Source organism: Trachypithecus francoisi, unplaced genomic scaffold, assembly GCF_009764315.1.
Source record: "Trachypithecus francoisi isolate TF-2019V2 unplaced genomic scaffold, Tfra_2.0 Lachesis_group4, whole genome shotgun sequence".
NCBI classification, from domain to species: Eukaryota; Metazoa; Chordata; class Mammalia; order Primates; family Cercopithecidae; genus Trachypithecus; species Trachypithecus francoisi.
In genome coordinates, this window is record NW_022681469.1 from 14,325,067 (window position 1) to 14,352,663 (window position 27,597).

General features: G+C 38.6%; 1 protein-coding gene across 2 annotated transcripts in view; it reads left to right on the plus strand.

Annotated features, from left to right (window-relative positions):
* The window catches only part of TPK1 (thiamin pyrophosphokinase 1), a 384,318-nt gene that overhangs the window by 55,794 nt on the left and 300,927 nt on the right, over window positions 1–27,597 (plus strand). For both annotated transcript variants that reach the window (XM_033192495.1, XM_033192496.1), the window contains one exon: window positions 19,495–19,566. In XM_033192495.1, the coding sequence (XP_033048386.1) occupies window positions 19,495–19,566 (72 nt within the window). The remainder of the gene's footprint in view (window positions 1–19,494; window positions 19,567–27,597) is intronic.

Below are 27,597 nucleotides of genomic sequence, written 5' to 3' on the forward strand. Positions count from 1 at the left end.
TTAAAATGGCCTAAAATATATTTTACTATGTGGCCACCACCTCTCTCCTAGGTTTTCTGCTGTCATCACCTCTTTTTCCCCATTCACAGTATTGGCCACTTTTCATGTGTTTGACCCTTTGCATACGGTGTTTTCTGCAGGACTATCCTACCTCCTTCACATGGGGCACTGTAACTCAGCCTTCAGTACTGCTAGAATGAGTCTTCTATGACTTCTTCCCCATTCCCCTTGGACAGCTTCCCCTTCCCTGTGATCTCATTGCGCTTGGCACATTGTGTGTTTTCTTCAGTCTGTTGTTCGTCACATTATTTTTGGGCCTGTGTTCTTCATTGGATCCAAAGCATTAATAACAATATCATTTGCTTTTTCATGACATTATAAGGAAATCATGGTTTTTAATATTATAAACATTAGCTTTTGTTAGAAAAGCAGAGAACATGTTGATTATTCTTTGTTAATATTTAGTATCTTTTATTCTAGCATCTTAATTCCACAAATTTTGATTTATTGATAAACCTCATTACAACTCACAAATATTCATGATATTGGTGTAAAATAATAAAAATAATAAGTATAGCTTAAATACTGGTTTAAATTGTACCCTTGATGCCGTTAATTGTAAGGTGCATCATTATTTTATGTACCACTAAGAAAGTAACAGCAATTGCCAGTTACACCCACGTTCTGAATATATTCTAGAATGCACATCAGAGATGTTAAAATATCTAAAAATGTTCACTTTTAAATTGATGATACATCTAAAAAGATGTAAGAACTCACTTGAACAAAATAAAAGATTTGTTTCTGTTTGTTTTCCTTTCCTTCATTGCCTTTGGTAGGTGTACTAATGAGCAGCAAAGTCCTCGTAAATGCTAGACAGCCGAAAGACGGAAAATCTGACAAAGGATTTGGGAACCCAGCATATTACATAATCCATTCCTGTAATGTTAAAAATAATCTACATATAAAGTAAGGGAATTGTAAGTAGAGAGTTGACTAGCCACATTGTTTATTCATAAAATTATGGATACATGTCTCATAATGTGTGAAAACTTTGTACGTTCCCTTTTGTTGGCTGAGATCATTTCCAGGTGTGGATGTGAGTGGAAGAATGGTGGGGGAGTGCAGTTTAGATGGAAACCTTCCAGGCATTTGCAATTATAAGCGCTTTTTATTGTTAACTTGCCGTGCAAGTATGGGAGTGTTTTATTTTTCTTTCTTCAGATTCAATGTCTGACTTATAATGAATATCATGAGAAGGAATAAAATTCAGTTTCCAGCTGATTTAGAATTGGATCATATACTTCATTAAGTGAGGGATGCTGATACTGAGTGCGTTATACCCTGTTCTTTCTGTCTCTATGTATCTGTCCATTCATCTGCCCATTGGTTTTAAGATTATGTGTCTGTTCATACAGAGTATAGTATCGTTAGAAGCAATATTGTGCTTCTGTTGTGCAATATGGACATAGAAAATTTTAAAGATTAAGTGGAAAGAAACTTAGAGCACTCTGAAATTGGGATGGTTTAGTTTGTGTGCATGTGCACATATTTAGTTTTATGGGTAACTATTTTCATGACGTGGGAAACAGCACAATGAATGGCTTTTTAAGGTTATGTTAGAAACAGTTCATTGTATAACTTCTTTGTGCCAGGTCTTACGTTGAATTTTCAAGCAAATATGATGAATAAATTATGTTTTCAGCATACCTAAAATTTATAAACTGTTAAATGAGATGTATATAGCTATTATTAGAAGAAGGAATTGAATACTATGGTTGGCAGGTGAAAATGATTAATGAGTAAAAAGAAAAGATGTAGGGAAAGGGGAGGAGGTAAAGTATTTTCTGTTGGTTTTTAAAAATAAATAGGTCTTTGGCAGGGACAGGAATCTACATTTGTTGAATATTTACTTACATTGTGCGAGGCACTATACAGCTGTCTATATGTATAGTCTCATTGAGTCTCCCGTTGTTATAGTCCACACTTTGCAGGCTCAGAGATGTTAAATTAATTTCCAAAATATTTCAGTCAGACAGCTAATACATGAGAAAACTTGGATTTGAGCTAGGTCTGATTCCAATCACTATATTAATCACTGTGCCTAATCACTGTACTATTCTTATGCATATGTACTTAATCACTGTGTACTATTCTGAAAGGTATTCAGGACAGAGGAACAACCATGAACGAAGACCTGAGAACTATGACAGTGCCTGAAAGTTTCACAGAATGAGGATCAACCTGCTAGACTAGAGCCAAGGTGTGGCTGAACACTTGGTCTCTGACACAGTCTCTGTGAAACCACCATGTGCTGTTCAGTCATTGGTCAGTTTTTTGATCAGTGTTACTGAGTATCTCTTGTGTGCCAGGCAGTTTGCTTGGTGCCGGGGATTCAGAAATGAGCACATGCTCTTGCCTTTCGAAGCTGAGTCTAGTAACAAAACTGAGACTTTCAGTGATGATTTCTTGCTTTGCTTGTTTGCCTAGGAAGTACTTCCTCACTCAATATAAATGTCTAGATTGTTGAAGTATCTTATAGTTTCAAAATTATATTAGGTACATGTGTTCTGTTCAGAATGTGTCCCCCAAAATTCATGTGTTGGGAACTTCATCTTCCAACGTGGTAGTGTTGAGAGACGGGGTGCTTAGGTCATGAGGGCCCTGCCTAGAAGGGCCTCGAGAGACACAGATGCTGGTGCTTTGATCTTGGACTTCTCAGCCTTCAGAATTCTAATAAATTTCTGTTCTTTATAAATTGCCCAGTCTGTGGTATTCTGTTATGGCAGCACAAACAAAGTGAGAATCTTCTGTCTCTCTCTCTCTACACACACACACACACAATATATATATAGACATATGTGGTGTACCTATATACACATTATGTGTATACAGAGGTGTAGTTTTATAACTTTATTCTGAAATTGAGGCAAGTACTTTTGGTATCTTTTTATCTTCAATATTTTTTTCTTTCTAAGAAAGAGGCCCCTTTATTTTCCTTGTTGAACTAGTACTACTTTGCTATACTTGGTTCTCATAATTTCAGTGCTGAAGCTGTTGACTAAAAAGTGCATTGCTCATGCTGTTAAAATTCTTACAAGTTTCATAAATGAGTATCAAATGAGATTTGTGACTAAATGAATGCAAATGCAACATTGCTTTCCTTTAACTAATGTGTGGCTGTGGCTGCTGCTGCTTCTTCCTCTGACAGAATAGAAATATTTTGGAGTATACCTCAGCCTGTTAATAATTTTCCAATCTGTTTTAATCTTCTGTAATTACTCATAAATTTCCTATCCTCATTTCTTTTTAACAAAGCTTTTAAATGTAGTACAGACTTAGTATAAACATTTATCTCATCTAAAGACAAACATAGAAAAAGTTAATTTTCCCTTCTGGTTTTCATTTCTACTCTCCTAAGGTATGGTTTTGACATGTTATACCTTTTCTGTATTCATTTCTAGTAACTATTGATGAAGAGAACTGTTGTATGTCAAGAAGGTTTTTAAAAAGATGAATAGAATTAGGAATTGGGATGGAGTTGAGTAAATTCTTAAATATAACGCTTTTATAAAATCTTCCCCTAAACTCTGAAAAACAAATGTTTTCTGACTTCCTATAACTTATTTCAGCAGAGGGAAAAACCCCTGCATGGTGTTTAGAGTAGAATGAGTTGCATCTCCTTTTGCTGTTTAGGGAATTGGTGGTCCTAAGTCCCTTTCCCTAGTCTCTTAAAAGTTTCCAGTGTACTCAGACAAATCAGCATGAATTATTTGATAATTTTTGGGAAGAAAGGATGCTAGATAGTGTTGCAAAAATTATTTGCTTTACTTTTAGTCTGAAACCCAAACAATCTATCATTTTAGTGACCCTTTATTATATTCTAGCCTAATGTTTAAGGATTGTTGGCCAGCAACTTCTTAGGAGTGGGATACATTGTCTGGGCGGTCGCTTTCCTTTTCATCAGTAGAAACTCTTGTATTTTACATATATACAATATATTATATACATATATACAAATATTACATATATACAAATATTATATATATAATATTTTTATTTTTTGAAATAATAGAGGCTGGGCACAGTGGCACATACCTATAATCCCAGCACTGTGGGAGGCGGAGGCAGGAGGATGGCTTGAAGCCAGGGGTTCAAGACCAGCTTGGACAACACAGAACAGTGGTCCCCAACCTTTTTGTTACCAGGGACCAGTTTCACGGAAGACAGTTTTTCCACGGACAAAGGGGTGGGGTGGATGAGGGATGGTTTGGGGATGAAACTGTTCCAGTTTACATCATCAGGCATTAGGTTCTTATAAGGATCACGCAACCTAGGTCCCTTATGCGCAGTTCACAGTAGGGTTTATGCTCCTGTGAGAGTCTCATTCCACTGCTGATCTGACAGGAGGCGGAGCTCAGGTGGTAATGCTAGCTAGCCTACTGCTCACCTCCTGCTGTGCAGCCAGTTCCTAACCGGCCATGAACCAGTACTGATATGCCATGAACCAGGACTGATAATGCGGCTGGGGAGTTGGGGACTCCTGACATAGAGACCTCATCTCTACAGAAAAAACAACAACAACAACAAAAAACTAACTGGGTTTGGTAGTGTGTTCCTGTAGTCCCAGGTACTTGTCAGGCAGGCAGGAGGATCACTTGAATCTAAGAGTTTGAGACTACTGTGAGCCATGATTGCACCACTGCCCTCTTGCCTGGGCAACAGAGTGAGATCTTATCTCTTAAAAAAAAAAAAAAAAAAAAAAAGCCAGGTGCAGGGGCTCACGCCTGTAATCCCAGCACTTTGGGAGGCTGAGACGGGCTGATCACGAGGTCAGGAGATCGAGACCATCCTGGCTAACATGGTGAAGCCCCGTCTCTACTAAAAACACAAAAAATTAGCTGGGTGTGGTGACAGGCACCTGTAATCCCAGCTACTCAGGAGGCCGAGCAGGAGAATCACTAGAACCCATGAGGCGGAGGTTGCAGTGAGTGGAGATTGCGCAACTGCACTCCAGCCTGGGTGACAGAGCAAGACTCCATCTCAAAAAAGTAAATAATTTTTTTAAAAGTACAAAATTAATAAGATACAAGAGTAAGAGATGCAAAGTAATGCTTCTTTTCACTATTCTGCTCTAACATTTTTCCCTTTGATGGATAGTCTAAGGATGAAAAGATCCATATGTAAAAATACACGTATATATTAAAATTTTTTTTACACAAATGGTAATATAACATCTGTTATTTGAACCCTGCTTTTCTACTTATTTTTGTGTTGGAGAATGTTCCTTGTAAGGTAATATATAGCTATTTCACTATGTGGGACATAGCACAGCTGTATCAATGGGATTTTGTGTTCTTTCCATTCTTTTTCTATTGAAAACAAAACCTTTGAATATTCTTTCTTAGCAAACTTTTTTTTGTGTGTGTATGTATACACACACACACACACACACACAATTATATAGGCCAGGTGTGGTGGCTCACACATGTAATCCCAGCACCATTTTGGGAGGCTGAGGCAGGCGGATCACTTGAGATCAGGAGTTCGAGACCATCCTGGCCAACGTGGCAAAACCCTGTCTCTCCTAAAAATACAAAAATTAGCTGGATGTGTTGGGGCATACCTGTAATCCCAGTTACTTGGGAGGCTGAGGTATGAGAATTGCTTGAACCTTGGAAGTGGAGGCTGTAGTGAGCTGAGATCGTGCCACTGCACTCCAGCTTTGGTGACATATAATCTCTATGAAAAAGAAAAGCAATTGTAGAGAAACCTGACTTGTTCTGTTTACTTCACCTGGACCTGGATCTGATTAAGGGACACTGAGACTGAGGTGGTACTATTTGCCAGAGTACTTATCTGTGGCCTAGTGCAAGTCATCAGTTGGTGTCAAAATTTTTCCTATTGATAGCAGAAGTTACTCTTAATTTCTCTTAAAGCCCACAGTGCCCGTGAAATGAAAATGTTTGCCTACTTTGGGTTTAGTAAGATTTCCTTCAGTATGGGTTTGATTCTTGATATGGTGGATTGTGTGTGTGTAATCAGAAGTCATTCGTGAAACACAGGTCTTTTGCATTTAAATTTTTACATTTTATTTTTAAAAAACTGAGTGAATAAAATGACTTCTATTCAGAAGTACTTTGATGACATAGTGTGTTATGTAATCTATATCATTTAAAGAAGATCATTTAAAGAAGGTTATTAAAAGTGCTTTTTAAACCCTGTAATTTCAAGTAATTGTCAGTTTTTTCCTCTCAAACTATAGGTCTCAGGGAACATCAGATTGTTGTTTAAATATGTCTAATTTAGCTTAATGTGTACTTATTTTGATTGTATTTTTAGTATATATGCTGGGAAGTGAGCACATGTATTTAATTATATGTATTGGTATGACTCGAGTCAGAGTCCTTTTTAAGGAATATTAAAAAAAGAAAGAAAAAATCTACATACTATAATTGTTTATTCTTAGTATTGTTGATATGTTTTGGCTTTGTGTCCCCACCCAAATCTCATCTTGAATTGTAATCCCATAATTCCCACATGCCACGGGACGGACCTGCTGGGAGGTGACTGAATCACAGAGGTGGTTCCCCCATGCTGTTCTCGTGATAGTGAGTGAGTTCCCACACGATCTGATGGTTTTATAAGCGTCTGGCATTTCTCTTGCTGGCACTCATTCTCTCTCCTGCTGCCTTGTAAAGAGTTGCTTTCCGTCATGATTGTAAGTTTCCTGAGGCATCCCCAGCCATGCGGAACTGTGGGTCAATGAAACCTCTTTCCTTTATAAATTACCCAGTCTCAGGTATTTCTTCATAACAGTGTGAGAATGGATGAATACAGTTTTTACATATGAAGCCCACAAAGCTTTAAAGCCCACCTATTCCCAAAATAATTCTCATCAAACCTAACCAAACCTAAGTAGAAAGGGTTTTAAAAGGGAGTATTTACTGCCATGTTGAACTTCTTTGGCCTTCCTTCTACTGCTTGCCATGAAGAGATTCTGTGCTTTTTGATATGGGTGGACATGGGCTGAGGTTGCAGGAGTAGTCTAATGATAAAAGTTAGGCTCTCTGTTTGTTTTAGAAGCACATTCCAAACTTAGAGTCTGCCTTCAGGGAGTGTTTTGAACCAACTTTTCAAGAGTGAAGACTATTGGGGGCCCTGTTGTCAACATGTCAAAACTAATGTGATGGACTATAATTTTTAGTACTTTATGACGAACCCTTAGGGTTATGGCATTACATCTGCAGTTTGCTGGGCAGTGATTGATTTTCTTGATTGACAGGAAACACAGTTTATTGTGCCCCATGTCTGCAGGGCAAGGGACAGTTGATGGAGCAGCTTTGGACTCTGCCAGCAATCCAGAGGTGTCAGTGTGCCACGATAAAGAACTCAACTTCATTCATTTGGGTTATAGTGAGAATGTGTTTATTGGCAACAAGAATATGGCTAACCTTTGTAAGGGTAAATAAAGAAAAAATTTCTTGCTGTAGCCTTCTACTTTTATGTCAAGAAAGACTCAGAACTTTGTCAGGTTTCACTTGCACTTCCCCCCACTTCCTACAGAGCAGAAGCTTACTAGTTGTAAAATATAAAGTGTTCTTTTTCTCATACATTTCTAATATATATAGATTCTTGTGAGAATGTATTGGGGCATTTTGTTTATAGTGGCATAGATTTTATAATATTAGGTTTAGTAAACTTGGACAGACCATTACAGTTGCATCATGGGAGGTAATGCTCTTAGATGGAAATTGATTTAAACCATTCAGAATCTGTTTACACTTTCAACTTGAAAGGTTGGATGACAATAACTAGATATATGCTCAGGTTTGTAGGGCTCAACGTGTATTACATGGATTTCTTTCTTCCCTATATAGGTAGTAAGCCTAAACATCTGTTTACCTCAAAAATACTTAATCTATTCTCAAATAAATTATTTACAAACTTTGTAGTTGCACTTTGTGAACCACCTCCAGTTTCATTAGATTGTTCTTGAACTATCATGATCAAAACGATTTAGCGATTTGAAGGGAAGACGATTGGCATTTGTAGCTGTTGCCGTTGTCCTTTCTACTAACCTTCCTGGTACATTTTGTTATCATATTGATTTAAGTGTAGTACTCAGGGCTTCAGGACCTAGAAAGGGCCATTGATTTTTAGGAGGGAGTAATTTCATTCTGCAAAGAATCCTTTGGGCAAGCAACCAAGGGAAAAGTACCTATTCAAATTGGGGACGAGTCACTTGATTATTAGAGAAAGTATGTGGAGTTGATTTATTGTAAATGGACATAAAGTCATTGCTGAAAGAGCCACTCAGAAGATACTTATTGAGTGCTTACTGCGTGTGTGGCACTGTTTTAGGTAATGGACTCAGGAATTTATGTACTAGTGTGGGGAGACAGACATTAGAAAAAGATTGAATGAACAAACTGGTGATAAATTTATTATAAAAAACAAATCAGGTTAAGAGTGAGTGCTAGCGTGGAGTCGGAGGTGTTTCTATCTTACATAGATTGCTCAGGGAAGTTCTATGATAACTAACATTTGAGCGGAGAGCCGAGGAATTAGTGTGAAAGGGAAAGTAAGACATTCACTGAATATGTGGCTATCTAGAGTAAAGTCTAAAAGGTAGCATTGTGCTCCATATGTTTTAGGAGCAACAAGAAGAGCAGTGTGTCTGTAGCAGGGATGGGGCCTGTGGGGGAGGAGGGAGGGAGATAGGAGATACAGCAGGGAGAGAGAGAAGCCAGGTCATGGAGAGCCTTGGAGGTGATTTGTGAGGAATCTGACTTTTATTGTGAAAGGAAGCCAGTAGAGGTTTTTGAACAGGGAAATGACTTCCTCTGACTATATTTTAACAAGATCCATCTGGCTGGTGTGTGGAGAATAGAGTATAAGAGAGGCAAGTGTAGAAGTAGAGAGGCCAATTAGAGGGCATTTTTATACAATCTAGAGATGAAAACTGTTCACGGGGAACAGAGTGTTGGTGGTAGATATGGTACTGGGTTGGGCGGCACTGTGGATGGAGCAGGTTTGCGTGGAGATAAGATTCAGGAGTCTGATTTTGGACTTGTTGAGTTTGAGATATCTGTTAGCTATCCAAGTGGAATTGTTGAATAGGAAGTTAGACATAGAGTTCTGGAGTTTAGGGGGAAACCCCAGGTTGGTGTCATGCATATGAAAGTCACCATTATAGACAGCATTTGAAGTCATGAGACTGAAGGGGATTACTTAGGGAGTGGATATAGATTGAGAAAAGGCCCAAAGATCTGCATCTGGGACACTCTTACATATAGAATCTAGAGATAGTCACTATTTATTCAACAAGTTTTATTCAATACTTTCTATGCAGATAAGGAATAAGCAGCAAACAAGACTGAGAAGGAGTGGGTCAGTCACACAGAAGAAGGAGAACCGATAGTGTTTTCCTCAAGTCAGGGGATGCGGGGGGGATTGCTTGCCCAAAGTGATTCTTTGCAGAATGAAATTACTCCCTCGTAAAACTCAATGGCCCTATGTCCTGAAGCCCTGAGTACTACACTTAAATCAATATGATACAAAATGTTCCAGGAAGGGTACTAGAAAGGACAACAGCAACAGCAGCAAAAACCAATTGTCTTGCCTTCAAATTGCTAAATCGTGTTTTGATCATGATAGTTCAGGAAAAAGCTAATGAAACTGGAGACGGTTCACAAAGTGCAACTACACAACTCTCTCCCTACTTTATTTCCTGTCCCCGTCCTTTCTCCCCCACCACTCCCATCCCTGATCATTCAAGAAGAAAGATTCAAGGAGTGATCTACCCTATTACGCTGCTGAGATGTGGTTAGGCAAGAAGAGAACTGAGAATTAGTTGTTGAGTTTTACAGAAGAGGTCACTGGTCAACCCGATGAGCATTATTTATGGGGTATGGTAGGATGTACATCTCATTGAAGTAAGTTTTGCTGGAGACTGAAATAGAAGGATGGGCTGGAAGCTGAAGATGGTGGAGGATACAGTGATTATATAATTTATTGTCTAAGCCAGGGCAGTTTGCGAATGAATGGAAGGGGACACAGTTGATTATTATACTGGTGTGTTGGGAACAGGCCCCCCAAAATCTAGCCATAAACTGGCCCCAAAACTGGCCATAAATAACATCTCTGCAGCACTGTGATATGTTCTTTATGGCCATGACGGCCATGCTGGAAGACTGTGGGTTTACCGCGATGAGGGCAAGGAACACCTGGCCCAACCAGGGCAGAAAACCGCTTAAAGGCATTCTTAAACCACAACCAATAGCATGAGCGATCTGTGCCTTAAGGACATGTTCTTGCTGCAGATAACTAGCCAAACCCATCCTTTTATTTCGACCCATCCCTTTGTTTCCCGTAAGGAATACTTTTAGTTAATCTATAATTTTTGGAAACTATGCTTATCACTGACTTGCTGTTGATAAATACATGGGTAAATCTCTGTTGGAGGCCCTCGGCTCTGAAGGCTCTGAGACCCCTGATTTCCCACTCCACACCTCTATATTTCTGTGTGTGTGTCTTTAATTCACCTAGCGCTGCTGGGTTAGGTTCTCCCCGACCGAGCTGGGCTCAGTATTGGTGCAACTGGTATGTACCATATGGTCACTCTTGGGAGAGGGCAAGAAAGATTTCTCAAGGAAGTACCCGTTTATTTCTACTCTTTGTTTACTTTCTCTGAAGCAATTTCTTATATGTGACTTGCCAGTTTTTTTATTCCATTGGTAATTCAATTATTTTAATAGACTGGTATGGAATATTTGTTCAGAGCCTTTTAATAGTTCTGCTTTGTCCACATGCAATTTATTTCCTCAAAGAATGAATTGACTTGACAGTTTTGATTTCCCTGTGCGCACTTGAAAAAAATCTTGTGCTTAAATATAGAAGTTTGTGCAATATGAATACGAAACTCAGTACTCTAGAGCTTTCATGGTTTAACTGAAATACTTTTTAGGGATGAGATATTCATAACAATAGTCTTTGGTCCTTTGGCAAAATAACTATTATAATGACTGGCATGTGCTTTGGCTAATATTCATTTTATCTGAATTTCAGTAATTTTTTAAACAGAACATAAAAACCCTTGATAACTTGTCATTAATATTTTTTCTGTTGTAAATTGTGTTTTATTGTAATGTAATTTCATTTACAATATTGGGCTTCAGTTTTTTTTCTAAACAAATCTCATACCATATCACTTTTCAAAGGGGAATTCATTTATGTTTATGAAAATCTACAAATAATTTATTGTTTGCTATTTATATATAAAATTTTCAGAGAACAGCAATGAAAAAGAGTGAGATACAGATGAAATTAATAGTGTTTTCAAGTAACATTGCTGGTTATGAGGGCTTTACACTGTCATTAGCTAATAGCGTAAGACACGATACCAGTGGTTCTCAACTTTGGTGACCTGTTAGACTCTTATGGTGCTTGTAAAAAGTCATGATGCGTAGGCCCTACTACAGGCATGTTGTATAAAGATCTCTTGGGGGAGGAGTTGGCTTGTTTGCTTATTTATTTAAAGAGAGTGTGTCACTCTGTAGCTCAGGCTGGGATGCAGTGGTGTGATCAGAGCTCACTGTAACCTTGAATTCCTGGGCTCAAGCAATTCTTCCAGCTCAGTCTCCAGAGTAGCTAGGACTACAGACATGTGCCACTGTGCCAAGCTAATTTTTTAAACTTTTTTTTTATGGAGACAGGGTCTTGCTATGTTGCCCAGGCTGGTCCTCAACTCCTGTCCTCAAGCAGTCCTTCTACCTTGGCTGCCCACAGTGCTGGGATTATAGCCACTGTGCTAGCTGGCATTAAAAAAAATCTGTGATTATAGAGAGGCTGTGACCTATTGCTCTATATACTGAAGGATAAATTTATCATTTATGATAATTGATGTAAATCTAAAGTTCCAATGTGTTTATAATTTCCCTTCCTCCCTCCGTCCCTTTCTTCAGAGCTTAGTTGTTGTCAGGGCTAGTTAGAGTCTACTTCAAGCTTGTAAGACTTGCTAGTTCTAGGAAGTAGAAGTGATCACTTCAGCATTTACTTGTATGCTTTTGCATGCTTGTGCAGAATTTATATTATCTTCAATATGTGTTAAAGAATATTTTTAAGTCACTTACCCATTTTGTGAAGATTATGCTAAACTGAATAATCTGTAGTTTTACTTTCTTGGGCACAGGTAAACTGCAGGTCATCCTGATATACTGGAGAAGAGGATGAGGTGCTGCTGACACCTCTGTGTGGTGCAGCTCTCGCGTTTCCTTAGCATATCTCACTCATGGCAGATAACCTCTGACCATCTACTATAAGGACAAGTGAGGTCCTTGTGGTTGTCTGCATACTAAATGTCATCTTAATATCTTTTTAATTAAAAAATACATCAACCTTTCACTCCTGAGCTACATGACTGCGTTTTCAAGATCATTGATTTAGAGATGTGACTATGGTCTATCTCATAGAGTCCCAATAATTTTGATTCTCAGAGTCGGAAATAAAAAGAAATTGGTTTTCTCGAGATTTTCTCTTCTATTCTTGTTTTACTTCTTAATGAAAAGAAAATCTGGAATGTAATTTAGTTTTCCAAAGATGGAATAGAATTTTCTTTGCCTTCTGGCGTAGTGGGTTTTTTCTTGACTTTTTTCCTGAAGTCCAGACATGCTTTTGTCGTAAGGGTTGGCAGTTTCGTCTCATGGAGTTAATCACTGAATGAATACCTGATGGAATAGTTTTCAGTTCTGTTTTTGCTTGTCCCAGAGCTTTTTTAAAAAAATTAATAGACTGAAAAAAATAACTTTAGGTTTACAGGAAAAGTTGAGAAGATAGTATAGAGAGTTGTTACGTAAGCCCTGTGAGCAGCTTCCCCTGGATTAACATTGGACGTTAGTATGGTACGTTTGTTATAATTGATGAACCAATATTGATACATTATCATCCGTTTATTATTCCATAGTTTATTCAGATTTCCTTAGTTTTGGCCCAGTGTTCTTTTACTCTCCAGGCACCCCCTCCAGGATACCACATGGTGTTTAGTTGTCAGGTCCCTTGGCTCTTCTGACTGTGGCCGTTTTTCAGACTTTCTTTGTTTTTGCTGACCTTGGCAGTTTTGAGTAATATTGGTAAGGCATATTGTAGGATGTGCCTCGATTGGAATTTATGTTCTGTTTTTCTCCTGATTAGACTAGGGTTATAGACTTTGGGGAGAAAAATCCCGGAGACAGAGTGCCATTTTAATCACATCGTGTTAAAGGTACATACTATAAACATGATTTATGACTACTGATGTTGACCTTGATCACCAGCCTGAAGTGTAGTGTTTATTATATTTCTCTACCATAAAGTTTTCTCCTCTTTTTCATAATCCTCTTTGGAAGGGAGTTTCTATGTGCAGCCCACTCTCTGCTGTGTATGGCCTATAGCTATGTTCTTTCTTCTTTAGGATGGAGGATTGTATAATTTGTTTGGAATTCTTCTGTCTGGGAGATTTGTCTCTTTCCCCCTACGTATTAATTAATCCATATGGACTCATGGATATTTATTTCATACTCTGGGTTGTAATCCAATGCTACTTTATTTTTTGCTCAAATTGTTTACAATTTTGGCCATTGGGACCTCTTTCGGTTGGCTGTTGTGCCCCTTTGACCTACTCTCATCTCTGGGTATTTTTGTTTGTCTCTTTGGGGGATCATGTTCTTTCCTTCTTTCTGGAACTACCTGGTGCTCTGGGCTCATCTTGAATACTTCCTTAATAATAGAATCAGCCATTTCTCTAAAGAGGCAGAATTTTGTTGTTGTTGTTGTTACACAAGAGGGAGAACTATGTACAGTAAAGACAGATGGGATGCCCCTCCCTCTTTCTTAAAATTTGAACTTGTTATGTTTAGTTTTTTACTTTCAAAGGGCCTCTTCCCTTTTTAGCCCAAGGCTGATGATTTGACCTCATTTTTATTTTCATGTTATAAACTTGGACTTTTGTACTTAACTCAGGATTTTCAGGCAGTTTGGAGCATTTTGGTTTCAATACATCCGTGATCAGGGATTTTTCATCTTCTGTAATTGAAGCCCATTCGAGAAAACAGTTCAGGGAGTTTTGACTTAATATTTGAAGGATTAAGACTAGTCTGTCTTTCTTTGTTCTTTTAAATGGAGTGCATCATACATTTTTATAAATAATGAAAAGATTCTTTCACCATCCCATTTGATATCCTGCTGTCTGTGCCTGCCTTTGTCTGTGAGATTGCCTTAGGACACCTGATTTAAAAAAATTATAATTTTTATGACATAATGAGGAAGTTCTTTCTAGTTTTTTTTCTTAAATCTTTTTGCATATCCCAGGAACAGTATCACTGTGACAGCTTGAGAACTACTTGAAATAAGACTATTGATTTTTCTTACTTGCTTGGTTCCCAGAGTTTTCTGAATTTTGGAACATTTAGAACCAGAGTCATTGTCCCATAATTCAGTATCTGAGAGTGATATGGAGCTATATTGTGGTGGAATGTTTGAGAAACTCCCATACGCTATTTAGGAATCATGGTGGTTCTGTATGCTACTTTTTCTGCAACCCGTTATGGATTAGTAATCAGGAAGGCTTTGAGCGTAGAATAAATGCCATACTGACTTCCAGGGGAGACAAGATTAGAAAAGGAAAGACTATCAGATCTTATTACAAAACTAAACTAGATTAGAAAAGAGTCTCAGATCCCATTACCTAAATATCTTTATATACAGAAACAGCCTACCATAAATGTTATATGTAGAAATAGCTGAAGTAGTTAATTCTTTTTTATTAATAACATCATTAGTAAAGCCTAACTGTACTATACATTTTATACTGCTTCATTCTTTCCAAAAATGAAACGCCTTTATGGATATCACCTTAATGAAAGTATTGGTCTAGAGGAGCAGTAATGTGGATTTTAGTGCTTTCCTGTCTTACCAGATGGCTCTATGAGGCACAAAAATACCAAGTTCATATATCAAATGATCAGTAATAGCAGTTTCAGTCATTCATGTAAACTTACATTCAACGTTGTTGAATGCCTCTTTTGGCAGTGTAGACTTTGCTACAGAGAAAAGGGCCATTGGGTTATCCAAATTATTAGCTCCTTGCTATTGGCATCTTACTGAGTTTTACCATGAACCAGGCTCTGAATCTCTTAAACTGATGCTCCGTCCAGGTGGAATGAATGAATGAGCCAATGTCCTGCATTTTGATGCTTGTCTGCTCTTCTTTAGAGTCATCTCAAATCCTTTTCTAGTTCATCTTTACCTTAACACAATCTGGACTGTGATCACTGCATTTATTACAATTAGATTTTTTTTCACTCGAATATAGAAACCTAAAATAATAGTGACTTGTACAGAATAGAAGTTTTTTTTTTTTTTCATTTTTGCATCCCCAGCACCTAATTCAGGGCTTGACACTTATTACTTGAAATAATAAATGCATTACCTTGCCCGATTAAACTTCACTGGTATAGTGATAACAAAGCAGGATTTCTTAAAGCTTAGTCCATGGACCACCTGTGGTAGAATAACTTGCTTGTAAAATGTAGATTGCCATACCTAATGCCAAGGGATATAATTTGAAAGGTGTAGGACAGGGTCTAGAAATTTTCATGTCTTATAAATTCCTCTGGGTTATCTAAGAACCACTGAGAAGGAAAAGAAGGGAGAGGAAGAAACTGATTTGCAGTCTCATAACCTTCTAATAAATTCTCACAAAGTAGTGGCGGGGGCTCTGTTTCCAGTCCTGGCTCCTGAACTCCTGGTAGGACCTTTTGCTTCTAGGAGTGCTCTCCGGAATTAAGGCCAAGATTAGGAAACGGCTTAAAAGTTGATTCTTCACTTGTGTAAAATAAGATTTGAGGCAGGGAGTGAAGTGCTGGAATGGAGGAAGATTCACGAAGTCATCAGCAACCCAGGTTCCTTTACTGATGCCCTTGTTCTTATGATCCAAGGTGGCTGCTAGAATTTCATTCAATGAATCTATCAATTCTTACTTGCAGATAGCAGGAAGGAGAAAGGAAAGAAGTAGAAGACAAATCCCCATTTATTTTAAGGAGACTTTCCAGATATTACATAGAAACTACATACATCTAAGAACTTAGCCTTATGGACCACATTTTGCCACAAGGTTATTTTTTTCTTACCTGGCCCAGTAAAATGAACAAAAAAACCCGTCAGGATTCTATTACTAAAGAAGAGGCCATTACTGGTTTTCACCATAATCGTTCATTCTAAATCTGCCCAAATAAACATCCTGGATTCTGTTGACCTCTTGGCAAGTGATTTTGCCAATTTTCAAAACCAGCCATCATCCCCATCCTATCTGTTTATGCCCACTCCTATGTCTCCTCCTCATAATCAGTGGGAAAAGTGCTAAACTTATAGACAGATATGATATCATATTACCTTTTAGTAAATTCCAATTAGATTTCTATTTTTAAAATTGTGGATTGTCATATCCTGTAATCTGTTTTTTACAAGTTATTTTTAAAATGTTCCATATTCCACTGTAATTCTCCCCTCATACTTTATTTTACCTTGTTTTAAGTAGGGGTAGGTGCAGACTGGGCACGGTGGCTCATGCCTGTAATTCCAGCACTATGGGAGGCCGAGGTGGGTGGATCACCTGAGGTCAGGAGTTCAAGACTAGCCTGGCCAACATGATGAAACCCTGTCTCTACTAAAAATATAAGAATTAGCCAGGTGTGGTGGCGGGCACTTGCAATTCCAACTACTGGGGAGGCTGAGGCAGGAGAATCACTTGAACCTGGGAGGCAGAGGTTGCAGTGAGCGAAGATGGTGCCACTGTACTCCAGCCTGGAAGACAGAGCGAGACTCCATCTCAAAAAAATAATAAATAAATAGGGGCAGTTGCAGTGGCTCACGCCTGCAATCCCAGCATTTTGGGTGGTGGAGGATTGCTTGATGCTCGGAGTTGGAGACTGCTGCTTACAAAAAATAAAAATATTAGCCGGGCATGGTGGTGTGCACCTGTAGTCCCAGTTACTCAGGAGGCTGAGGCAGGAGGATCCCCTGTGCCCAAGAGTTTGAGGCTACAGTGAGCTATGATTGTACCACTGCACTCTGGCCTGGGTGGCAGAGTGAGACCCTATCTCTTAAAAAAAAAAAAAAGAGACATTCTCAGTTTTGAGGCACATGATGTGCCTTCATGTGCCTCAGTCTCTGCCCTTTTTTTTCAGTAGGAGATACGCCTTACAGGTGGTGGTAGTGGGGTGGGGGGACATGCCATTTCTCTTGACTGCTGTTCAGAGCAGTGCCTGAACAAGGCGTGCTCTGAAAATAACCTGTTGAAAGAACAAACGGATAATTTGTCTTCTTCCTCTTACTTCCCTCCCCTATTTAGGATATAAGATTCTTTCTATATTTAAAATATTTTATCTTTGTTGCATTTTTTTTCCATTTCTCACAGTTAACTTTTTATATTTTAAGGAAAGGTGACTGTTCTTCCGTCTTAATCATCTCCTGACTGTTCACTATTCCCTTGGTCACTTCACTATCTTGAGTCTCCCTCTATGAATTTTAAGATTTTCTTTGAGATCCCTCTCCCCTTGGCCTCTTGTTCAATCTCCCTGACATTTCTGTAGCATGCTGTGTTATCAACTGCATGTTCTTGGAAATACCTTCTTATCCTTCTGCCTTTATGGGTTTTCCTTCTGTATTTTCTCTGTTGACCTCCTTCGGCTCTCTTATCGTAGGAAAACACAGTGTCTTTGCTTTCATCTTTATTCTTTTCTCTCTTTGCCCTCCCATGCTTTGCGCAGTATCTCAGTGGCTTGCCTACTCTTACCTTCAGCTATGATCTCTATATGGATTCCCAAATTATATAAATTGTGTTTACTACTCATTACTGCATCACTCTTTTGGTAGATGTTGAGATGCCTCAACTTAAATTCCTGTGTTATCTTAAACATTATGTTTAAAATGACTGATGTTAGTATTAATGTCCTATGATCAAATCATTAGGGCATTGCTTCTGAAACTGTTCACTGGAGTAACCCTAATGAATAAGGAGAGCAGCTTCTTGTGAACTGTTTTTCTTGTCTAGAAAGCCCCTTCCTTTATTCTTTGCACCTTCGTTCTCTTTGTAAGATCAAGTTCAAAAATCTACATTTCACAAAACTTTCTGGGATGACACCAGACTTTATTGGCTTCTTAGCCTTTGAACTCCCACTATACTCATGTGTCAATTTATCTGGCACTCCTCCTGTGCTTCTCTTATATTGTATTTTGAATAAATCATCTTTATTGTAAGTGTCTCATCTCACAGCTTGTAATCTTATCCCTGTTTGTACTCCCAGTGCCTGGTATACAATTGGTACTTAATAATATTTGCTATGGGCCGGGCGTAGTGGCTCAAGCCTGTAATCCCAGCACTTTGGGAGGCCGAGACAGGCGGATCACGAGGTCAGGAGATCGAGACCATCCTGGCTAACACTATGAAACCCCGTGTCTACTAAAAAAAAAAAAAATACAAAAAAAAAAAACTAGCCGGGCGACATGGCGGGCGCCTGTAGTCCAGCTAGCGGGAGGCTGAGGCAGGAGAATGGCGTGAACCCGGGAGGCGGAGCTTGCAGTGAGCTGAGATCCGGCCACTGCACTCCAGCCCGGGCAACAGAGCGAGACTCCGTCTCAAAAAAAAAAGAAGAAAAAAATAATATTTGCTATGGATGATGGCATACCGTTTTTATTTATTTATTGTGTTCCATTTCTAACAGTGAGATTGCTTAAAAAACAATTTTTCTTAAACATTTTATTTTTCACAAATGAAATGGAGGGTGCTTGGACTGAACCAAATGACAGATTTTCAATACCTGATTGTACTTTGCTTTGCACTATTTTAAGTACATTATAAAAGGTGTGGAATGATTGTCTCAAAAGAAACTTTTCTTCATCTTTATCTTTGGCGTGTCATTAAAAACCTGGAATAAGAGAACCATAAGAAGACCTAGTAAGATTTGTGAAAGCACACAGGATTTTGCTTTGGAAAGTCCAAAATCGGGTAAGGGTGGAAGGAAAGAAAGAGAGAAAAAGAATATGAATGAATATGAAAATACACACCTACTAGACCCCATACCGTTTGGTAAATAAGGTCGGGGTGTTATAAAACCAGATAGGTAGAAGGTAGTTGTGTCAAAGTAGTGGATATGTTGGGAGGATGAGAATTCATATCAAGAACATTTGTACTCCTCGCCCCCTACAAAAAGTTTACCCAGTTGTTTCTATGATACATTGCTCAACAATATGGTAATGTGACCGATATGCTAAGTAAAGTAGGACCTGTTAATGTATGATGCCTTTTAAAATTAAGGTATGGGAAATTCGCTGTGATTGAAATTTAGCTCTCTGTATACTGAAAATCTGGACTAGTAGGGTATGATTTTAGACTCATGTAAGGGGAACAAAAGACTCAGTTCACTTAGGTATTTTATTTTGCTTTCTTTTTTTCTCTAGGGAATTTGAAGTACTGCCTTGTAATTCTTAATCAGCCTTTGGACAACTATTTTCGTCATCTTTGGAACAAAGGTAATCTTAATTAGCATTTCTATTTCTTTGCTTGCTTTCTTAATTTGAGACTGACTAACATGACTATTAAGTACCCTGAAACCTGACTAAAAAGTGGAATTCATAATACGGTGATTCAATTATTAATGATTGGAATAATTTATTGTTGCTTCTCTGTTAAACTGTTTAAAAGTGATTTCCAAAGCATGGACCCCCAAGGACGGAATACCATACTGTATTTCAGAACTACAGTGTGGATATTAAGCCTGAATCCTCAACAAGTATTTTTTCAAGTGTAAATTATTTTTGGCATCAGTGATAGCAGAAAAGCATCCACATGCCTCATTTGTTGCAGCATCCAATAATAAGATATCTTCAGGGTGATCAGATTTGCAAAACCAAAAATGAAGATGATGCTAATATGTAAGAACCTCTTGGGGTGCTGAAAAATATAGTTAAAATGGGATAGTGTCACAGAATGGATACTGTTGGAAGGTTTTGTGTAAGAAACAGGCTTTATTAAGTGTTTATTTGCATTATTCTTTAACTTTTATAGGATTACCTCTAGGTTGGAAAATAATGTTCAATATCATTTGCTGTTTTGAATCTTTTTTTTCTTTTCTCCAAAGGAGCATTTTTGTTGAGTTGTCAGTGGAAGTTTTAGACCAAGGTAGATAGGCAGAAGCACTTGATTCTTGACGCATTGATGCCTATTTTTGCTATTCCTGATTGCCTGTTATCATCACAGAACTCTAGTATTCTCAACATTATGTTTATGTTTCTTTTTTTTTTTTTTCTGAGACGGAGTCTCGCTCTGTCGCCCAGGTTGGAGTGCAGTGGCCGGATCTCAGCTCACTGCAAGCTCCGCCTTCCGGGTTTACGCCATTCTCCTGCCTCAGCCTCCTGAGTAGTTGGGACTACAGGTGCCCGCCACCTCACCCGGCTAGTTTTTTTTTGTTGTTGTATTTTTTTAGTAGAGATGGGGTTTCACCGTGTTAGCCAGGATGGTCTCGATCTCCTGACCTCGTGATCCGCCCATCTCTGCCTCCCAAAGTGCTGGGATTACAGGCTTGAGCCACCGTGTCTGGCCTATGTTTATGTTTCTTAGAATGCAAACCTCACATGTGAGTAAGCTCACATCTGTAGTTGAGATAGTTGTGATAGTAGAGGGAATAAATCATCACAAGTGATTTTTGTATAAAGAACTTTGTTTGTCTAATATGATTACAGTGGAAAGTCTTGGTGTTCTAAATTGAACTATGTTTAAGTTAGCTTAAAATTTCACATTATAATTGTAAAAACATTTCTCTCAAATTAACACCCCACTAATTAGGTAGTTATTCGAATGGCTGTAGTGTCTTTTGTCACTGTGTCTCTAGTGCCTAGTGCAGTATCTGTCACGTAATTGCTATTAATGACAATAAATGAAAGAATGAATTTAGGCCGGGCGCGGTGGCTCAAGCCTGTAATCCCAGCACTTTGGGAGGCCAAGACGGGCGGATCACGAGGTCAGGAGATCGAGACCATCCTGGCTAACATGGTGAAACCCCGTCTCTACTAAAAAATACAAAAAACTAGCCGGGCGAGGTGGCGGCGCCTGTAGTCCCAGCTGCTCGGGAGGCTGAGGCAGGAGAATGGCGTGAACCCGGGAGGCGGAGCTTGCAGTGAGCTGAGATCCGGCCACTACACTCCAGCCCGGGCGACAGAGCGAGACTCCGTCTCAAAAAAAAAAAAAAAAAAAAAAAAAAAGAATGAATTTAGTATGGCTTATATTGCTAGAAAATACTAAAACTGATCAGGCACATCCTTTCTTTTTGAATTTGTTGTATCAGATTATATATCATTTGGGGAGAGTGTGAGTGACTGTTTTATTGCAAACATTAGAAATAGACAACCATTGATCCAAACCGTTGGAGACATTGAATATTCAGAGCTACATCTAAAGAAGTCTGTTATATTTGAGGGAGTTGAGAGTCTTAATTTTGCACATAGTGTGAATGATGTAGATTTCTGAGCCAACCGAAGTTCCTCATTTCATTAGTTTTTCTATAAGGATCAGTCTGTGCCTGAAAAAAAACTAAAGGTATCTGAAGTATCAGATATACTGAAATGGCTAGTTAATTATCATTTCCAAAATAACTTGTCTTTGTTAGGTTATTGAGATGTTAGGTTCTTTCACATATATGCTGGGATAATCCTTGATGTTCTGGAGCCTTTAACCATTGTAAGAAGCAGGCCTATTGATAAATACTAAAGAGTAGGTTTTTTGTGATTCTCTTAACAGAGGCTGTGCTTTTTTATGTTTGTAGTATCTCCTTTTGTGTTTCTTTTCTTCCGAGTAAAGGCAACAAAATAGGGAAGTATTGTGCTTGACTTGTTAATCTTAACATAGGAAAGGCTGAGGAAATGTATAGGGCAGCATTGAGAGTTTGGAGAGGAGACAGTATTATGGGTTGGGGTATTAGCAAGTATGAAGTGGCTTGAGGGTGCGGTCCGCATTACCATTTAACCCATGTGCTCAACATTTTCTGTAACTTCTGTTCTATGATACAAAGATTTGTGAAGAGCTGAAATCAAGGGATGAAGACTGGGCTGTTAAAATTGGTGAAAACTTCAAAATGCAGAGGAATCTGAAGAGCATTGCATAGTATATAAGACTCCTGCATAAAACTGGCAATTTCACTTTATGTCAAGGACTTCTGTTAAGTGGGTGTTTCCTGAGATTCATTTCAGGGGAAAGACTATGTTGAAAGTTTATCTGAAAGTTTTTACCTGCAATGGTTAGGTAATATTTTTACCAGCGGCGAATCCGTAAGGGTCTGCAGCAACCTGATCCTTGCCTGCTCAGGGAAAGAATTCAGCTGAGGGGCAGAAGTAGGTTTAAGGTAAAGGGAGAGACTGAGGCAAGTTTTAGAGCCAGAGTGAGAGTTTATTAAAAAGTTTCAGAACAGGAGCAAAAGGAAGCAAAGTACACCTGGAAGAGGGCCAAGTGGGTGACTTGAGAGATCCGAGTGCCCTGTTTGGACCTTAATTTGAGGTTTTATACATTGTTATAGTTTGGGGTTTGTGTTTCTTCTCCCCTGATTCTTCCTTTACGGTGGGCTGTCTGCATGCACAGTAGCCCAGTGGTCCAGTGGCCTGCCAGCACTTGGGAGGGGCCACGTGCTCCTTGTGTTTACTGAAGTTGTGTGTATGCTCTTTTGAGCCGCTTTTCCCTTACCAGTCAAGTATTCCTAGAGGAAGGTCATATACCAGTTAAACTCCACCATTTTGCCTCTTAGTGTGCATGTGAGCCCACTCGTCCAAATCCAGAGACCTTGTAAGGAAGCAGCTCATTACCAGCTCCAGATGTTTTCTGTCTATTGGGAGATTGCTTTTCCCTGGTGCCGGCTGCCACCAATTATTTTAGAGAAACAGTTTAACAATAGCCCGACCATCACCCATGGTCCCCTGACATTTCTGGGGAGGGGCCTTCTCCTGCCGTGCTCATGTCTGCCTAACTACCTACTCTAACAATATAAGTTATGAGATTTAGCTTAAATGCCTAAGGAGGGAGTTCAAGGGAGATTAAAATTATGGAAGTTTTAATGTATTTTCTCTTTTATACATCATGAAGTTTGGTGATTTTCTTGGTTAGAAGTCTTGGAGCATATCTCTCTACCTGTTCCAGCATTTTCTACTTTTGGTTTGATGATAAAATAAGTACTTAGGTAGGTAGATAGGTAAATAGAAAGATGGGTAGATAGAAGTAGAGTTAATATCTAACTTTTCTGTTCATACCGGAGGTTATTGCTGTTTATGACTTGCTATTGGTCTTAGATTTACTAACTTTTTTTTTTTTGAGATGGAGTCTCGCTCTGTTGCCGAGGCTGGAGTACAGTGGCACAATCTCGGCTCACTGCAACCTCTGCCTGCCGGGTTCAAGCGATTCTCCGGCCTTAGCCTCCTGAGTAACTGAGATTACAGGTGTGCACCACCATGGCCGGCTAATTTTTGTATTTTTTAGTAGAGATGGGGTTTCACCATGTTGGTCAGGCTGGTCTTGAACTCCTGACCTCGTGAGCCACCTGCCTCAGCCTCCCAAAGTGCTGGGATTACTGACTTGAGCCCCCGTGCCCAGCTACTAACATGTTTTTTAAAAATTTTTTGAGTCAGGCTTTCTTATTTCAGGAAGTGTCTTTCTCTTCCTGAAATATGTGATAAGTGCAAAAGCAGAGATACGTATGTTAGATATGTATGAAGGGCTCTGCATATTTCTTGTAGGTTAGTTATTCTCGATTGGGGTCACAATGCTAACAGTGTTCTCAAATTAGTAGTGGAGATCTCTGTGCTACAAAACATCATGAAAAACAGACATACTGGAATAAGGTTATATTGAGTGACTGGGTATGAGGTTTCTAGGAGTTCAGCACATATCCTCATTGTTAGCATGTATTCACAGCCTTTCCCCACTTTTTCCACATGATTTACAGAACAGTGGTGATCATGTGAATTAGATTACGATTAGATGATCAGATTCTTTTACTGTCATCCTTAAGATCACACCAGGGTATGGGCAGCATACTGATTTTCGTTGAAACTGAAGTCATAAAATATTTGACATATCAGACAGGTCTTACAGATTAAGGAGAGGCACAAGTGGCATTAGTGAATTAAAGTAGAAGCAAGGTCTTTGGTTTTATAGCATTAGTTATGTTCCATTTGTTATTGACTGACATGAGTTGAGACCCTTCTGTGTCAGGCATTGGGCTGGTTGCTAGGAACATGATAGTGGCTAGAATTGAGAGTTGCAGTATGTAGGTGCAGCCTGTTCCTGTGACTGCATGTCTGAAACTCTGTCCAAGCCACAAGTGATTAGAATGAACTAGCCATGCCCCTGCTTCTTAAGAATTGATCTTATTGTCATAGTTGGTTAATTGACTCTACTTCGTTCATTTCCATATGCTTTTCTTTAAAACAAAAACACTCTACCTAAATAGTTTTTAATAGACTAAATAGACTTGCTGCAGTAATTATGCAAATTTTGTGCTAGTGATTAGTACTGGCATTAGATTTGTTTTAAATGAGGTAGAAATCTGCTATAAAGCACCTTACTTCAGTTGTAGTTTTTTTGTAACAAACTCTTTCCTTCTTAAATTATGCACCCCAGGCTTTCTGTAAGTCTCTTTTCACTTGATTATTTTAAGTTAAATACAACCAACTTTATATTATGTAAAGTTTTATGTCCTGTAAACTTTATATTAAAGTTTTCTTTATCTTTCCTTTTTCATTCTAATTTCTTTATTGTGGAACCTATTTATCTCACTTTTGGTGTCTTACTTGTTTTTTTCTCATTAAAATAGAGAAATCAGATAGCTGTCACTTTTACATGTAGATTGGTTGAATAGATAGTTACACTTTAATATGCTTGTATCAGTTGCTATTTTAATCCTGTTTTATCTATTGTATGCATTATTCCTGTTAGAGGAATTTTAAGGGAAATATGTTTTTTGATGATAACTTTGAAATTTTGAAATCACCTTAAGGTGATTTCTTTAAGCTGACCCTGGAAGGGCCAGTCCCCACAAGAATGCATATCCAATATAGTTTTTTCCTTTGGCCTCATCTCCATGACTACCTCTTCCTGTGTATTTAATGATTCATCTAAATAGAGCTGCCATTTACTTTTTTTCTGCATAAAATAGACTTTTACTTATTTATATTGCAGACTTTCACCCATCCTTTAAGGTCCAACTCAAATGCCACCTTTCTGAAAGCTTCCTTAGCTTCCCCAGGTAGAGATAGATTTTCTCAAATGTCACCTTGTCTTTCCTTGAGAATGAACTTCTTGAAAATGGATACAAAGTGCTTAGCTGATGGTGTTTTCTTAGTTCTTGTGAGACTGGCCTGGTAGCTATTGTGGGTCACCCTGACAATTGGGGAAGTTCACTGCCTGTCTTTGATGCAGCCAAAGACAGGTCCTGGAAATCCTCTTGCGCTGATGTGGACCAGTTAGCAGGCTGCAGGCACATGCTAGTGCCTCCTCGTGGACTCTCTTTCTCTTTGTTTCCCCAGATTCCTCTTTGGTCTTCAGTCTCAGTTGGGTCCCTTTTGTAATTCTGCTGAACTTGAGCTTTGTCACTCACATTTTTTTTTTCTCTGCTCTATGACTCCTCTGTACTTACTTGATACTTCCTGGTATACCCAGTCAGAATTGATATTTTCATTAATCTCTCCTTTCATTATAGTGCATGTGCAAAAATGTATTTTTGGTTTTTTTTTTTGGCTTTTTGGCTTCATGCCTTTGACAGTTAAGATGCCAGTAAATGTATCATTTGAATATATCTTCTTTGTCTATTAAGATATTATGGTAGTGTGCATCTTTTAATTATAGAAGGATATATAAGTTAGCAGTACCCTTGTCTTCCGACATTATTGTCTAAAGAGATTAGTCATGTATTGGGTCCTTTTTGTTACATAACTTGTTTATGAGAACTGTAGATTAACTTTATTTATTTATTTATTTTTGAGACAGGGTCTCACTCTGTGACCTAGGCTGGAGTAGAGTGGCATGATCACAGCTCACTGCAGTCTTGACCTCATCAGCTCAAGCAGTCCTCCCACCTCAGCCTCCTGAGTAGCTAGAACTCTAGGCATGTATCACATACCCAGCTAATTTTTATTTTTTTGTAGAGGTGGGGTCTCCTCTGTTGTCCAGACTGGTCTCAAACTCCTGGTCTCAAGTGATCCTCCTGCCTCAGCTTCCCAGAGTGCTGACATGATAGGAATGAGCCACTGTGCCCAGCCATTAACCTTAATTTCATAAATATAATTTCTTTAGTTTTTCGTTAGATTTTCATCTTTAATTATAGAACCATGTGTGCATTTTTAAAAGTTAAAACCTCACAGTTTGGTATAAAAAATGTCAGTCCTCATTAACTATATATAGATTTTTTTTTTTCCTTTTTCAGATGGAGTTTTGCTCTTGTCGCCCAGGCTGGAGTGCAATGGCACAGTCTTGGCTCACTGCAACATCCACTTCCTGGGTTCAAGTGATTCTCCTGCCTCAGCCTCCTCAGTAGCTGGGATTACAGGCACCCGCCACCACGCCCAGCTAATTTTTGTATTTTTAGTAGAGACGGGGTTTCGCCATGTAGGCCAGGCTGGTCTCAAACTCCTGACCTCAAGTGATCTGCCCCCCTTGGCCTCGCAAAGTGCTGGGATTACAGGTGTGAGCCACTGTGCCCAGACCTATTAACTGTTATTTCTGTCATTATCTTTGTTGTATGCTTTTGATTTTTCTTTTCCATTATTTCTCATGAAATGATTTTTAAATGTAATTTCTGACAGGTTAATAAGTGAAATACTACTACAAACTAGAAAAATGCCCCTGAATTGGTGATTGTAAGACCGTGTGACCATGTGTGCTTCATGGCAGTTAGTATAGACATTTCAACTGCCTATTTTACTTCATTCTTTATGCCATTTAGATCTCTGTCCAACTGGTATGTCAATTTTTAATGTATCCAGAAAATCACTGCCAAGTTTATATGGCTACTTAAGTTTTCTTTTTTAACACTGAACATTTTACGTATGTTTTTTCAGTGTTTGCTCCATGTTTAATTCACTTGCGTATACATACACACACAGATATACAAACACAGAGAGACACACACCGTTTTATCTTTTGTCTGCTTCAGTGAAGTGGGCCTGGTGTGTGGATAATTGGAGGAGTTTAAGCACATTGCTAATAATTATCCTTGCTAGAGAGGCTAAGTAGTATCTTTTGTGATGCTGTACCCTCAGTGAAAGAAATTAAAATTAAAAAAAACAAAACAAAGAATTCTATTTCTATACTAACCAGGTGGTGGGCTATTACATAAAACTAGAAAGTGTAAGTAGAACTTCAAAACAGACAATTGACTAGAGATGAAGTCAACATTGTGCATTTCTTTTATAGTTGTTGGTGTCCAGTTCTTTAGACGGTGTGGTATCATTCTCCCAGTCAAAATGCTTGGGTCTGAAATGCCCTTTCCTGAAACACAGACATCTTCATTTTTAACAAATACTTAC